Source organism: Ovis aries, chromosome 22, assembly GCF_016772045.2.
Source record: "Ovis aries strain OAR_USU_Benz2616 breed Rambouillet chromosome 22, ARS-UI_Ramb_v3.0, whole genome shotgun sequence".
Taxonomy (NCBI): domain Eukaryota; kingdom Metazoa; phylum Chordata; class Mammalia; order Artiodactyla; family Bovidae; genus Ovis; species Ovis aries.
In genome coordinates this window covers 37,064,699-37,079,822 of record NC_056075.1, presented here as the reverse complement: position 1 = coordinate 37,079,822, position 15,124 = coordinate 37,064,699, and the positions used below count along the sequence as shown (strand labels likewise).

Here is a 15,124-nt window from a genome sequence, read left to right as displayed (position 1 = left end):
GACTCTATTTTTTTCAGTCAACAGAGTATAGGCAAAGTTGAGAACCACCAAGCAAGGTCTTGGAGGAAAGAATTTCTATTTTCTCAGAACCACAGAAGAGCACCCACTAGCAAATGAAATAACCAAATGTTTAATTTGTATAAAACTTACCCCTGACAAACTCTGTTTGCATTTGAACAGGACTCTCCTTACGAAGGAAGGGACTGAGAGATGAAGTGGAAGTGGAAGTGTGGAAGTGTTAGCCACTCGGTCATGTCTGACTCTTTGCAACTCCATGGACTATAGCCCTCTAGGATCCTCTGTCCATGGAGAGATTGAATATCACCAGTAATTACCTCCACATTTCTGAGAATATGCCTGATTATCTTTGGAATCCTCTATGATCCTGGAAAACAGCAAGCTCTCAATGAATGTTTGCTGAACTGGACTTTGAATCCAATCATGGGCTCGCACATGAGTGGCTAGTCTTGATCACCTTTGGGTTTGAGCAGCTTTGCTGCATAGAAACTGGGTGACTGTGACTTCAGGGATGTGGGGAGACTTCACAAAAACCCTAGTCCCAGTGGCTGCTGCCTGAAATTCCATGTCTTTCAGTGGTTCCTGTTCACACTGTATGATTTCCTTCCCTGAGATAGGTCTTAAAGAATTAAAGGGGCAAAAAGCCAAACAATGTAACCAAGCAGGACACTTTGGGACCTTCCAGGGACAGACCTTCCCCCATATCCTCTGCTTTAGCTCCTCTGAAGTACCCAGATAATAGTATTTGATGCACACTTCCTGAGTGTTAAGCATGGACTTCCCTGGTGGCTCAGATGGTAAAGCATCTGCCTACAATTTGGGAGACCCAGGTTCGATCCTTGGGTTGGGAAGATCCTCTGGAGAAGGAAATGGCAACCCACTCCAGTACTCTTGCCTGGAAAATCCCATAGACGGAGAAGTGTGGTAGGCTACAGTCCATGGGGTTGCAAAGAGTCAGATATGACTGAGCTACTTCACTTTCTTTCCTGAGTAGTTTGGGAAATGTAAAAAAAAAAAAAAAAACCCTCCGCCTCACCAACAAATGGAAGATGTTAACTAGTTGATAACCCTGAGCACCTAGCCCCAGGCCTCGGAATCTTGGGCACTGATAATGTTAACCCCTGTGACACCACCCTGCTACCTCACCATCAGCCAGAGTATTGCTCACGAACTGATCACAGACCCTACAACCCCTCTCATCTGGTTTCTAAACGTTTTTTGCTGAAATCCTTTGGGGAGCTCAGGGCTTTCTAGGACAACATCTACTTGCATGGCCCTGCAGTAAACCTTCCTCTGGGCTTCCCTGGTGGCTCAGACAGTAAAGAACCCACCTGCAATGCAGGAGACCCAGGTTCGATCCCTGAGTCAGGAAAGATAGCCTGGAGAAGGGAATGGCAACCTACTCCAGGATTCTTGCCTGGAGAATCCCATGGATGGAGGACCGTCATGGGCTACAGTCCATGGCATCACAAAGAATCGAGGACATGACTAAGCAACGAACACAAACCTTATCACGCTGTGTCTGGCACAGAAATTGGCAGCCTGTCCCTGGTGGCTCAGAGGTTAAAGCGTCTGCCTACGATGTGGAAGACCTGGGTTCGATCCCTGGGTTGGGAAGATCCCCTGGAGAAGGAAATGGCAACCCACCCCAGTACTCTTGCCTAGAGAATTCCATGGACAGAGGAGCCTGGTGGGCTAGAGTCCACAGGGTCGCAAAGAGTCGGACACGACTGAGCGACTTCACTTCACTTCACTTTAACTTGCATTAACAACAGTAGTAGGGTAGAAAAGGAAAGATCCAGAAAGGAAGGCCTGCACCCTCACTGGGAGCTGACTTCCTTTCACGTCAAACTGGAGCCCACTGGCAGTTTTCATTGGTTCTTGTGACTTTTGTTCTATCTGTGCACTTAGGCGCTCAGTTGTGTCCGACTCTTTACGACCCCATGGTCTGTACCCCACCAGGCTCCTCCGTCCATGGGATTTCCCAAGCAAGAATACTGGAGTGGGTAGCCATTTCCTCTTCCAGGGGATCTTCCTGACTCAGGGATTTTGTTCTATACCCTGAAGCAAAATTCACTGGTTACGCAATTTGGCCAATTCACAGGACACAAGTTCATTTTTCCAAGATTCTCTCGAAGCATTCAGGAAACTTTGCTTCTCTCCAATAAGACACTTCCAATAAATGACTAGGGAAGCAGTGTGGCTCATGTTATTCCATGCACGAGCCAACCGGTTTTCTATATGGATTTGGTACTTCCCCTCCCGGGCTGGGGCCCCCAGGAGTGACTCTGAGGCAAGGCTTTGTGGTCAAGTGGGTTGGGGTGATCTCAAGAGGAGTGGAGACATGAGATAGAGAAATGAAGGAAACTCGATTGCGCTGGGGAACTCGGGGAGACAGTGTTGAATGTGGTCCAAAGTTACCCCATGGGAGGGGCAAGAAGCTGGGGCCATATGTCCACCCACTCCCCCAGGGCATCAGTTCAGGGATGTACCCAGGAGTGTTAACCCCTTGGCACTTCTAGCCTGCCCTGCATATATGCCTGTGCTTTGGTGGCCAGAGAAAGTCCTCCGGCAGAGGGAGCTGAAGTACCAGGCCACATGCCACACAGACCCCCCCATTAACATGCCAGTCATTCATGAACAGCTCACATCCACCAGATAAGCACCAGCCCTTTTACGTACCCATCCGTAAACATCAACATGTTCACATGCCAGCTCACTCAGGAGATGTGATCCTGTGCCACTTGGTGAGAGCCCTACACTGAATCTGGCAATCAGGAAATCTGCCAGGCCCCTGTGAACACAGGTGACAATTTCTCTTAGTGCCATCGGTGCAAGTTACAAGGGTGGGGATTGGGCTGATCCGACTCATGCAGTCATTCAAGAAAAGAGATGGCTCGGACTTGCTCTGCTTCACCAAGGGTAAACGGGGAGTGGCTCAGGAAGGCTTTAATTTAGCTGAAAGTACAAATGACAAAATCAAAGGTAATTTTTTCCCTCCTGTTGCAAGAAACCCAGTGACATCTATGAGGTGGTTTGATCCACATCAGGGGAAGCTTTTGAAAAATGGAGATGGCAATTAATTGGACTTCAGAGGATGGTGAGTTTTTTTCTAATGTCCTGATTCCGACATTGGCCACTTTTCTGCAGGGCCTCAAGACTGTAATCAGATGTCATGTCGGAATGTGACTCCAAGGCCTCAGGCGACACCAGTTCTAACTAGAGCACCCCCAAACACAGGATGAGACAACCAGCTTGGCCGGCGGTGTCTCCTGAGAGTCAACAGAGCCTTCCCTCTTCAACAAGATGGGAAAACTGAGGTCAATGGAGCCTTCTTTCACTTTTGGCAGAACTGGAAAGCCTCCCATTTGCAAAGAAGAGTATGAGGGTTTTATAGAGGTGAAGCAGCCTGTTCTGCACCAGCTTGAAAGCAATGCACACAATCTCCATCCCAACGATGATGTAAATGGAGAAGAACAAGAAGAAGTGAGGGTGTTCCAGCATAATGTCCCCGAAGCCGATGGTGGTCAGCGTGACGAAGCAGAAGTAGAAGGCGTTTTCGAAGTTCAGCTGCTTCTCCCAGATGGGAAGGACGGCAGCCGCGCAGGAAATGTAGGCGAAGACCACGAGGGCGATGACGAGGAGGGGGACGTCCAGCCTCTCCACCTGCTGCCCCACCTCATCCAGGTTGCTGATGATGGAGCTCGAGAGCCGCCCAGACCCCAGCTCGGGACACGACGTGCTCCTCTCCATGGCCTGAGGGGGCACCTGGAGGGCGTTGTCTTTCTCCCCTGCCAGAAGTCTCTCGAACAGCTCCATGTTGCTGCTTGGGGCCGCGGGGGCAGGTTTGGGGGCCGGGAGCTCCGGATCGTGGATGACCACGTGCGGGACGGCTTCGTCTGCCGGACGGGAGTCGGGTCGTCTTTTGCTGGAGCGTCCGGAGCACCACTTGGGAAGGGGAGGAGGGAGGAAGGGAAATCTTCGGAATTGATTGTAGGACGTGGATAAGATGGTGGCCAGGATGTCGCCCGTGTCCGTGAGGACCAGGAACATCAGCGGGATGCCAAAGAGAGCGTACAGCATGCACAGGCACTTGCCGAGCCTGGTGACGGGGTAGACGTGGCTGTAACCTGAAAAAGAAGACGGACCCGATGGTCGGCGGCTCCTCCCCATCTCCCGCAAAAAAAAAAAAAAAAAAAAAAAAAAAAACAAAAAAAACTTTAAAGAGACCTTCTGCCATTTCCTTTCCTTGGCATGGCATTTTGCACCACATATTTTTTAACTATTCATCTTAAAACAGTCATCAGCTTGTCTGATGTTACGTCTGCTTTGGTTGAGGCAGTAGGAGGTGAAACTCAGCTTATCTTTAGGGTAAGGGAAGACTCATGTCCTTGGCAGGAGACAAGCCCACGTGTGGGAGTGAGCTGACTGCCCTGCCTTTTGCCATCTCTGAGCGTCTGAAAGAGGACAGGGCCGGCGCACCTGGAGAAATGCGATGAGCTCAGGTGACAGGGTGTGGTGGCTTTGCAAGCAAATCCATCACCTCCGTCATCCTCCATGAAGGTTCCTAAGAAGCCACACCCATCCTTTCTGGGATGTCTGGGCCTCTATATGAGGTTTGTTTCTATATAAGAGGCAATTGCGTGCCAGTGGCGTGTAAGCAGTGCACACGGTTCCTGGGATGGCAGAAAGAGGGACAGTGAATGACATACCACTGCTGCCCTCAGAGCCAGCTGTGGCCGAGTGGGTCAGACGACTGTTCATGAACAACAGTGAAGAGTTGAGGACCCCAGCGTCTAGAGTCCTGCCAGCCTCATTTCCAGTTCACATCAAAGCTGGACAGAGTTCCAGCTCTACCATTTACTAGAAAGTGATGTGACTGCTCACATTTTCAGCTCTCTTACCTCTAAAGTGGGGAGGACCACCCCTGCTTTGCATACTGACCAGCTGGAGGGATTACAAGAGACCAGTGCCTCACACACAGTGGGTGTGTCATTCCCAGGCGGTCAATGTCCTCAATCTAATAATAATAGCTGGCTTTTTGAGCACTTACTGGGGGCCAGGTATTAACCAGCCTTCATTGGTAGCTATGGTGATCACCATCACAGAGGGGGAAACTGAGGCTCAGAGAAGTGAAGCGACTTAGCCAAGAGCATACGTGTGATAAACTGTGAAGCTGGAGGTCAAAGCATTGAAACCTGGCCTACAGTAGGTACTCAATAAATGCCACTCTAGGATGGATGCCTGGAAATCCCATCTGGCTCCCAAGCCAGCTCCCTCCGCTGGGTCACGAGCAACAAGGGGGCTGGACATGCCAACCATCAAGGACAGGTGAGCCAAGCAAAGAGAGGGCTAGGTTGCAGTCTTCCTTCTCTTCACGAGCTGCCTCCTTCCATCACCCCAGCCTCCTCTCTTGTTGACAGAGGCCCAGGAGCAGAGGGATGTCAAATCCCACACCGCGAGTCGCCGAATCTTCTGGAGTGGGCAAGCTCAGTGCCTCCCACAAAGAGGGAGAAGCTTCTGTATTTAATGCCTGTGTTTAATTTTTGACGTCCTAAAGGATGTTAATACAGAAAGCCCCAGCCCAATTATGTAAATTAATTGGAAGGCAATTGACAAGCTGGCTAAGCCGCAACCTCCCCAGGGCCACCACTTCCTGTGCAAACTCTGGCCTCAGCGTCTGCCCTCCAGGCACACGCAGGTGGTCAGGCTGCCCATCTTCACTGGGGTCCCGGGGGAGGCCCTCAGAGGGTTTCCTCTGTGTGCATCCCTCCCAGGGCACCCCACGCCACCCTGCTGCTTCCGCAAGGTACCATGTGATGGCAGGAGCAGCGAACTCTACATTCATATTGTCTAGGCACATAAGCACTCGCTACATGCACTGGGGCAAAGCGCTGAGCAAAACAGACATGGGATCCAACCTCAGTGAGCTTCTGGTCTAGCGGAGGAGGCAAATATGAATCAAATAACCACCCCAGTGAGTATGCTTCCCTGGTGGCTCAGAAGGTAAAGAATCTGCCTGCAGTGCAGGAGACCTGGGTTTGATCCCTGGGTTAGGAGGATCCCCTGGAGGAGGGCAGGACAATCCACTCCAGTATTCTTGCCTGGAGAATCCCCATGGACAGAAGAGCTTGGTGGGCTACAGTCCATGGGGTTGCAAAGAGTCGGACGCGACTGAGCGACTAGCACAACGAGTATGCGATTGCACGTGGCGATCGGTAACAAGTCATCAAAGAGGAAACCATGGCCACCCGACGGGAAGAGCTGACTCACTGGAAAAGACCCTGACGGGGGAAAGATTGAGGGCAAAAGGAGAAGGGGGTACAGAGGATGAGATGGTTAGAGAGCATCATCAACTCAGTGGATACGAATTTGAACCAACTCCAGGAGAAAGTGAAGGACAGGGAGGCCTGGCGTGCTGCAGTCCATGGGGTCACAGAGTGAAAGTGAAAGTCGCTTAGTTGTGTCCAACTCTTTGCGACCCTATGAACTATATGGCCCATGGCATTCTCTAGGCCAGAATACTGAAGTGGGTAGCCTTTCCTTTCTCTAAGGGATCTTCCCGACCGAGGGATCAAACCCAGGTCTCCTGCATTGCAGGTGGATTCTTTACCAGCTGAGCCACCAGGGAAGCCCAAGCGAGTAAACAACAACAAATTAGATTGGAACAAAGGCATCCAAGTTGTATTCACATTTATTGAGGACCTACTCGGTGCCAGGCTTTTGTGGGGAGTATTGAGGGTGCAGTGAGGAACAGGCAGAGGTTACGCCCTCCAGGAGCCCCTAGTTGAGAGGGAAGCAAAGCCATGACTTCAGCTCCCTCAGCGCCCAGCAGGACTGACAGCACCAGGGTCAGAGTGAGCTCTCCCTGGCTCAACCTCCCATCAGACACCGGGGTTGCTCAGTGGGGCCAGCAATGCTGAGGGAGCCCAGGGTTTCCGGTCTCTGCTCCCTGCAGGGCTCCAGCAGCTCAGCCCTCCCCTCGGGGAGAGGAGGTGGCAGAAGGGACCTCAGGACAGCATCTCGTCCATACTTCAGTGACAATGACCTCCTAGGAGCACCGAGGAGGTGGGGATGCAGTGGGATCTCAGGGAGAGGGAGGGGTTGGGGAATAGAGGAGGCCCTGGATAGGAGGACCAACTGCCCGATGTGCCCAGGACTCAGGGTTTCCTGTTCTGGTAAGACCCTGAAGTGCTAAAGCCAGAGCAGCCTCAGGCATGCCAGGGAGCTGCTCTCTGGAGCCAGGGTGAGTCTGGAGCGGGTAGAGAGATTCTCCAGGGCATGGAAAAGGAGAAAGGAGGGCGACCAGAGCTCCTCATGGGGACAGGCATTCAGAGAGGCCATGGAGTCTTGGAGGGGTCCAGGCCCGGGTATGAGCAGATTCCTGTGCCCGAGCTTGTCACAGGCCCGCAGGGCTGGCAGTCCTTAAAAGATGTCAGCAGTGGGACCCATAAGCAGGGAGTCACCCCGTTTCCAGACGTTGCGTAAGTCCCCAGCTTTTGTGTACCCGTAGGAAAATCAGGAAAAGCTCCCGGTGGAAGCCCCCCAGCCTCCAGGATGGGATCTTAAGGTGAGATCTATGTAAAGAGAAGAATATCACATTTCTTACCAGATTTATGGAGTAAAGTGCCTTTTAGAGTCAGAATTTCCTGCATAGCAGAATCCCTAATGCTGGCAACCACCCCTATTACTGCATGTCAGTGGGCAAGGAAGAGGAAAGTCAGGTGACTTGTCTGGGGCCCCCAGCCCATAGCCAACAAGCGTGTGCACCCCTTGCCCAAAGACCTCCACCCCCCCACCCACATGCTGTCCTTGGCAAAGGTGGGTTCAGTGGATCATAAACAAAGTCATTGTGGCTGCCTCTGAGTGGAATATGATTACAATCCAGAGGACGGGCCATACGGCAGAGAGGCAAGTCTCAGAGCACAGGCCCCTCTGAAGGCAATGGATTGCCTCCCCAGTTACTGAATGCTATAACGCAGAGTGGAAAAATCCTATCATTTCTTATAATGCAGGCATATATTCTAATGCCATCAGTTCACCTCACTTCGTCTCTGAGGATTTAACAGCCCATGCACTCTCAAATCCCAGGGGGCTGATTCGTTTGGAAATGACTGGAGACTGATCAGCCTCGTACCTGCCCAGGGTCCCTTCCTCAGCATCAAGGTCAGCTGCATTTAAAGTGACCCAGAGATGCAGGGCAGCAAGCAGCATTATCAGCAGGGCCATTATTGATTACGGGCAGTGCAGAAACTGCCCCAACATCCCCTTCCGGTAGTAATTACTGGATGACCTGATGTCCTAATGGACTTGGACATGAGTGGGAGCATTGTTTTCTTGGGATATAAACCAAGCTAATGCATTTCCATTAGATCAGTGGTTTGTCGCCTGGACTACCATTAGAATCACCTGGAGGGCTCTGAAAAACACTGATGCCTGGGCCTGTCCCGAGTAAGTCTGACTTGATTGGGGTGGGGTCCAGGCATGGCGGCTGGGGGGCAGGGCGCCTGTAAATGATAACCCGGTGATTCTGACGTGCAGCTTGGCCTGAAAACAGTTGTCCCAGGAGAGTGTTTCTCAAATGTCTTGTGCATCAAAATCACATGTAGAGCTGGTTACAACACAGTTCACTGGCCCCACATCCATAGCTTCTGACTCAGTAGGTCTAGGATGGCCCCTGAGAATTAATTTGTATTTCTAACAGGTTCTTTGGTAATAGTCATCCCACTGGTCCAGGGACCACAATTTGATAACCATGACATCACATCAGTGGTTCTCAACAGGGGGCAGCTTTGCTCCCTGAGGGATATCTGGCAATGTCTGGAGACATTCTGGGCTGTCACAAACTGGTGGAGACATCAGGGGAAAAGCTGGGTTTCCATAGTGGGGAGAGGCCAGGGATACTTCTAAACATCCCACGATGCGTGCACAGAACAGCCCCCACCGTAGAGAATCCTTTAGTTTAAGACATCAGCCGTGCCAAAGTCCAAGGTCACTCCCAAAAGGGACAGTCACAGCGCCTACCTTGTAGAGCTGCTGTGAGAATTAAATAAAATTGTGCATATAAAACATGCTGACACCATGCCTGACGCTTGTACGTGCTCAGTACCACAGCTATTAAGTTGCTGCTACTCCTTTCGCAACTAAAAAAACTACCCCACTTTCTGCCCCTTACCTGTCCCTGCCTGAATAAGCATTCAGGTGAATGAGAGCTGTTCTGAAAGAAGCCACACGGGGGCGCCCTTCGACACAAGCACGTGCCCATTTATACGAGATCCTACAGTAGACACTGGCTGTCCATCCAGCAGCATTCCCCCCTCTTTCCCTGGAATGCCGCTGCTCCCTCATCTGATTCAGCGATAGATCCAGTTAGTCTAAATCATCCCGGTAATCCAACCCCCTTCGCCAGGAACTGGCTTGGGATAGGAGGCTTCTCGGAAGAAGTTTCCTTGCTGATTACGACAGCCGGCCCTTCCTCTGCCTATGAGATGTGACTACATCCAGAGTGGGAGTGGACCTTGGTGGGCATCTTAGGACCCGCTGAGCCGGATGGAGAGAACCTGATGGTCAGTGCACAAGTGAGCTGCCCAGCAAGCGGCCTGAGAGCTGTCCCCCACTGGCCTTCTTACTTGCAAGGTGACACATTTTCCTTGCAGTTGGGTTGGGTTTTCTGTTAATGGCAGCTGGCTTATATAGGTGCTTGTCACTGATCCTTACACAGACCCTGAAGGCAGGTCTGGGAGGAGTTAGAAATAAGGGAACAAGGCTCAGACCGGCTGCATTGCTCACTGGAGGTCACACAGCTCTGACCCCAGGTGGCTGGCCCCCAGAGTCCACAGTAGCCACTGTGTTCCACTTCCAGGATGAGTGCCCAGCCGCGATCCTTGTGAGCCCAGGTTTACTGCCCCCGCCCCGAATTGGTACTCTCTTGAATTGATGTCCTCCTGAATGAAGATGGAGCCCCAGTCCTTTGTGCTGACCAAAAGGGGCAGGGGCTAATCAATGTGCCTGGTGGGAACGTTGAGCCAGGATCTCCTGCCTCGTGGCTGAGGGCTGCTCTATCGCTTCCACTACGGTGACCCCCACACCCAGCAGGGGAGGTTCCTGCCATCCTGGCTTGGCTGCTCTCACCCAGCCCTTCCTACTGCTGCACCACTGAAGGAAGCTTCTTGTTGTTCAGCCGTTCAGTTGTGTCCAACTCTGTGACCCCGTGGACTGCAGCACACCAGGCTTCCCTGTCCCCCACCATCTCCCAGAGTTTGCTCAAACTCACATCTATAGAGTCAGTGAAGCCATCCATCTCATCCATTGTCATCCCCTTCTCCTCCTGCCCTCAATCTTTCCCAGTATCAGGGTCTTTTCCAGTGAGTTGGTTCTTTGCATCAGGTGGCCAATGTATGGGCCCAGATGCTAGGAGGCCCTCCAACACTGACCCAGGGAGACGGTGCTTGAATGCAAGACCAGCCCCGTCCCTCACAGCCCGCCAGCCTCGGTGGCCTCTCCCTCAGAGTTCTGCCCTGCTGTCTGGCTGGGAAGCTCTCTCAGCCGGCTTTGCCTGGTTAACTTCCACAGATCCTTCAGCTCCAATGTCACTTTCACTGACAAGCCTCTCCCTGCTCCCCACCCATCAGGACCACCCCACATCCTGTTTCACCCACTTTCACAGTCCAAGCGCTTCCTCTGAGCTCGTCTGCATGCTCAGCTGTTCATTGTTCCTCCCTCCATTAGACTCTGAGCCCCACTGGGGTGGGAGGCATCCACCTAGCTTAGTCCCGCGCTGGGCACAGAGAAAGTCAGGTCCAGACAAAAGCAGCAGGGTCTCAGGTTAAGACCCAGACAGCCTGAACCCAGACACACATGAGCGGTGTCACCTTGCAAACAGGATTGGCCTGCCCTGCCTCACTTTCCCCATCCAGAGAGTGGGACGCACACCAGCAGCTACCTCAGGGCTGCTGCGAGGGCTCAACAGGCTAATCATGGCAAAGAACTCAGAATGGAGCCTGGTCAGTAGTAAATCCACATGTGTTAGCCAGCGCAGCGGCTGCTGTTGCAGTCATAGGTGTTCAGTATGTGTCAATTAAGGAAAGAAGGGAGGCAGCAAAGGCTATCTCCACGGCCCAGCTCCAGTGTCTTCTGTCACCCAGCAAAATGAAAAGTGAAAATGTTACTCGCTCTGTTTTGTCAGGCTTGTTGCGACCTCATGGACTATAGCCTGCCAGGCTCCTCTGTCCATGGAGTTCTCCAGGCAAGAGTCCTGGAGTGGGTTGCCATTCCCTGAGCCCACCCTTTGCACAGCCATCGAGAGGAGAGTCTGTGGCTTTGAGGGTCAACAAGTCCATCTTTAAACATGCAAGTGGTCACTGTGGGGTGGGGGCAGGTCTGTACCCACACCCTCTCCTCTGCCGGGGCTCTGGGAGGGACATCCCCGGGACAAGGACTCACACGGAAGTCTCTCCCTTGAGCCGAGGCTGGAGACACATATACAGCAAGTGTAGGGAGCAGAGTGGAGGCCAGCTCTCTCCTCTCTGCAAGCCCCTTCCTTGCAGGCACCATCATCCATTCCAGTTGGATGCAAGAATCTCAGGGGTCCCTGCTTCCCAGGAACAGCCAGGCCCTCCCAGGAGCTCCCTATGCAGCGAGAGGCAGAGTCCCCATGGCACTCCCACAGACCTGCAAACCGGCAGCCTCCTTTGGGGAAGGAGCACTGGACTTGGAGTCTCCATGGTTGTCACGGGCACCAGCTCCACTCTCTGCGTGACCTTGGCCCCTGACATCCGCCCTCTGGGCTCGGGCTCCCTGACCTGATTCCCTGTGGGCCTTAAAGGAGGTGGCTTAGCACAGCCCCTGCAGGCAGCTGTTAGCTCTCGTTAGCCCTGCAGCTCTTGCTCCTCCTCCTCTGTCTCATGGCTAGTGCTCCGGTCCTGCTCTGGCACGCCCTCCTCCCTCTCCACGAAGAGCCCTTCTCGAGCACCTTCCTCCATTCCTTCAGAGTCAGCTGCCATCAGTGTGCCGGTGACTCTGAAACCCCAAGGCTGGAGTGACGGTGCTCTTGCGTTACCCTGAGCACATCACACTGACCACATTTGGTTGCCCCTGAGTCCAAGAACCTAGGCAGGCAGGTACATGGGAGGTTATGTTTTGTACAAGAGCACTCACCCGGAGGGAGACGAAGAAGCTGAAGTGCAGCCTGCACCTTGCTTACTGGGACCTCCGCATGAGGCTGCCCCCACCCGAAGGAAAGGTTGTTTAGTTGCTAAATCATGTCAGACTCTTGTGACCCCCTGGACCATAGCCCGCCAGGCTCCTCTGTCCGTGGGATTCTCCAGGCAAGAATACTGGAGTGTGTTGCCATTCCCTTCTCCAGAGGATCTGTCCTGACTCAGGGATTGAACCTGGGTCTCCAGCATTACAGGCAGATTCTTTACCATCTGAGCCACCAGGGAAGCCTGAACTGAAAGGGTATGCTTTCCTGATTCGCACAAATGGGCCAGTGGCAGCCTCACTCATGCCATCTTTCCGGGCACAGGGTAGGCACACCACACCCATTTCTTGCCTAAATGAAGTAAACATTTCAGCATCCCTACCAAGGGTTTCCCCCACCCCCACCTCTGCTTTCTCTTGCAGGCCCGCCCTTGCCCTTGGACTTACCCACTGTGCTGATGACCGTGCAGCAGAAAAAGAGTGAGCTGAGGAAGGACCAGTCTGCAGACCCGCTAAACCACTGGGGCTTCACCTTCTGCAGCAGCTTCTCCAGGTCCCGCTTCCGGCCTTCCTCAACTCCAGAGAGACAGGATGGAGTGAGAGAGAAGGTCCCACCTTCTAAAACAGGTCCCGCCCAGGTGAAGGGGTGTCTTTTCCCGGGACCACGCCCCCTGCCTTGTGGCCCTCATCAACACGAGATGGGGGCTCTCAGAGCCCTTTGCTCAACATCTCTGCAGTTTAGGTACTGCTCCGCAGCTGCGGAGATCAGGAGCCCACATAAACTTGCATGACAAGCACCCGAGAGAGATGCCCACCAGCCTGAGGTCAGTCCTGGAAGCGCCCTGGGGGCTTTCTGAACGTTCTGAGCCTTGCAAAGGGGCTTACTAACTTCTGCTCTGTCTCTTTCACCCGGGTCTTAAGAACTGAAAGGAAAAGCGTTTCATGAAATGAGAGGAGGGGACAGCACAGAATAGAAATAATGGACAAATACCAATGAAAAGCAATAAGGATAGACATACAGCGCCCTGTGCCTTCCAAGAGGCTTCATGTCCATTATCTCATATGCTTCCCACAGGGTCCCTGGGGTTGGCAGGCCTGAGACTGTGGGCCTTCTTCTCCCTGGCAGACTGAGGCCTAGAGAGGGTAATTACTCTGCCGCAGATCACACAGCAAGCTGGGAGAGCACCTGGCCTGGAACCAGGACCCAAGTTCTTCTCAGGACCTTTCTTATCTCCCCTGAGTCGGACCACACACACACACACACACACACACACACACACACACAAGGCCTTTGGAAACAAAAAGTAGACCACAGGGGCAGGCTGGGGCCGATCCAGTTTGGATGGTTCCTTGAATTCTAGTCCCTGTAAACTAGTCAGGGTGGGGCAGGCAGTTCTGAGGACCAGCCTAGGAATCCCTGGCTCCAGATCTGGCCAGCCATCCATGCCACCCCATCCCATCAAATCTCCAGCAATCGGTCCTCCCTGGAGCACGCCAGTCTGGGTGGGGCTGGAGCTGAAGCAAAGGGCTGCGAACACCTACTGGGTGCACAGTGCCTTTCCTACATTCTTTTATGACAACCCTGAGAGGCCGTCCACTCTCCTCTCCCATTTTACAGAAGGGAAAACCGAGATTCAGAGAGCACTTGCCCAAGTTTGCCCAGGGATGGGGAGGAGGCAGGCAGAGGGCTCCCACATCAAGCTTCCTCCAAACCCGCTGTTCTCTGGGGGCTGCTTCCACCAACAGAGAAAAGACCTGCCCATCAGGTGAGCCACCTACCTGAGCTGTTACATTTCAGGATGTCACAGAGCTTCTTCAAGAACTCCTCAAACTCCGGGTCCTCTGCCCTCAGGTCCTGGCTGCCCTCGATGGCTGAGAAGACCGCAGCTCCCACCAATGCGTAGGTCACCAGAGAGCACAGGAAACAAAGACGAGGGAAGAGCTTCTCCAGGGCCTCCCAGAAGCACCTCTTCGCCTGGGGAAGCCCCTCAGCCTCCATCCTCCCCGCAGTGGGCAGGACAGGAAATGCTGGAGAGGCGGGAGTCCAGAGGCTGGGAGGAGGTGCGGGGGAGCGGGGTGGGTGGAGGAAAGCGCCCTGAGAATGGCCCGGCTCCAGGGCTCCAGCGTTAAGTGGTTGGTGCCAGGGTTCCCCCCCCCGCCCTCCCCCTGAGGACTCGGGAAGCAGCAGGCACTCATAGCATTCAGTTCCTGCGAGTTTCTCAGATAGCGCACCCCTCTCCCCAGCCCACCCCTACTTAGTGCCCCAAATTGCTACTGATCCACCCGGCCAGTGCACGCCCAGCAGCCTGGCCAGCCCCTGAGCTGCCCTTCAGGGGTTTTGGAAAGACTGTCTGGTGGTTGCTTTGTGCTTTGGCGTTTCCCATTTCGAAGCTGCACTTTTGACTTCCAGGTACCGAATGTGACTTTTGCTTTTTAGCCAAGTGGTGGTCCCTCCTGGGTAAGTGTGGTACCCTGACTCTTGGACAGGAAGAAATAATCGTAATTAGTGTGGCCAGAGCTCTACGGTTTACAAAGGGCCTTCATCCTGTGTGGATCTAATTGTTAGTCCCAATTCTTCTTTCCTCAGTAGCGTACCCCCAGCCTTGCCTTGGCCTCAGGTGGGCGGGGCATACTTCCGGGCTTCTTAGTGTTGGGCTAAGCCACGTGACTTTCTCCAGCCAATCAAGTATTAGCAGGTATGACGTAAGCAAGCGCCTGAGCCGTGAATGTGAAGTGCAACTTGCTGCCCTGTGCTGTGTCTCTGCTAGGAGGGTAAAAACGTGCCCTAGATGGCAGACGTGGAGATGTGTGTGCCTTTAGATCCCCCTTCACGAAAGGATTCTCTGTGCAGCTCCAAGGAGCATAGTTCCTGAAAGCCTCCAACTGTTCGTTCTTTCGGGCTTTG

At 53.2% G+C, this 15,124-nt stretch overlaps 1 protein-coding gene across 1 annotated transcript; it reads right to left on the bottom strand.

Moving 5' to 3' along the window:
* Positions 1-3,295: 3,295 nt before the first annotated feature.
* KCNK18 (potassium two pore domain channel subfamily K member 18) lies at positions 3,296-14,279 on the bottom strand. Its single transcript, XM_042238857.2, has 3 exons — positions 13,999-14,279; positions 12,667-12,795; positions 3,296-4,148 (listed from the first exon to the last, which is right to left on the bottom strand). Exons 1-3 carry the CDS (start codon positions 14,216-14,218, stop codon positions 3,340-3,342), a joined length of 1,158 nt encoding a protein of 385 aa, XP_042094791.1. The 5' UTR covers positions 14,219-14,279; the 3' UTR covers positions 3,296-3,339.
* Between the last annotated feature and the right edge of the window lie 845 nt (positions 14,280-15,124).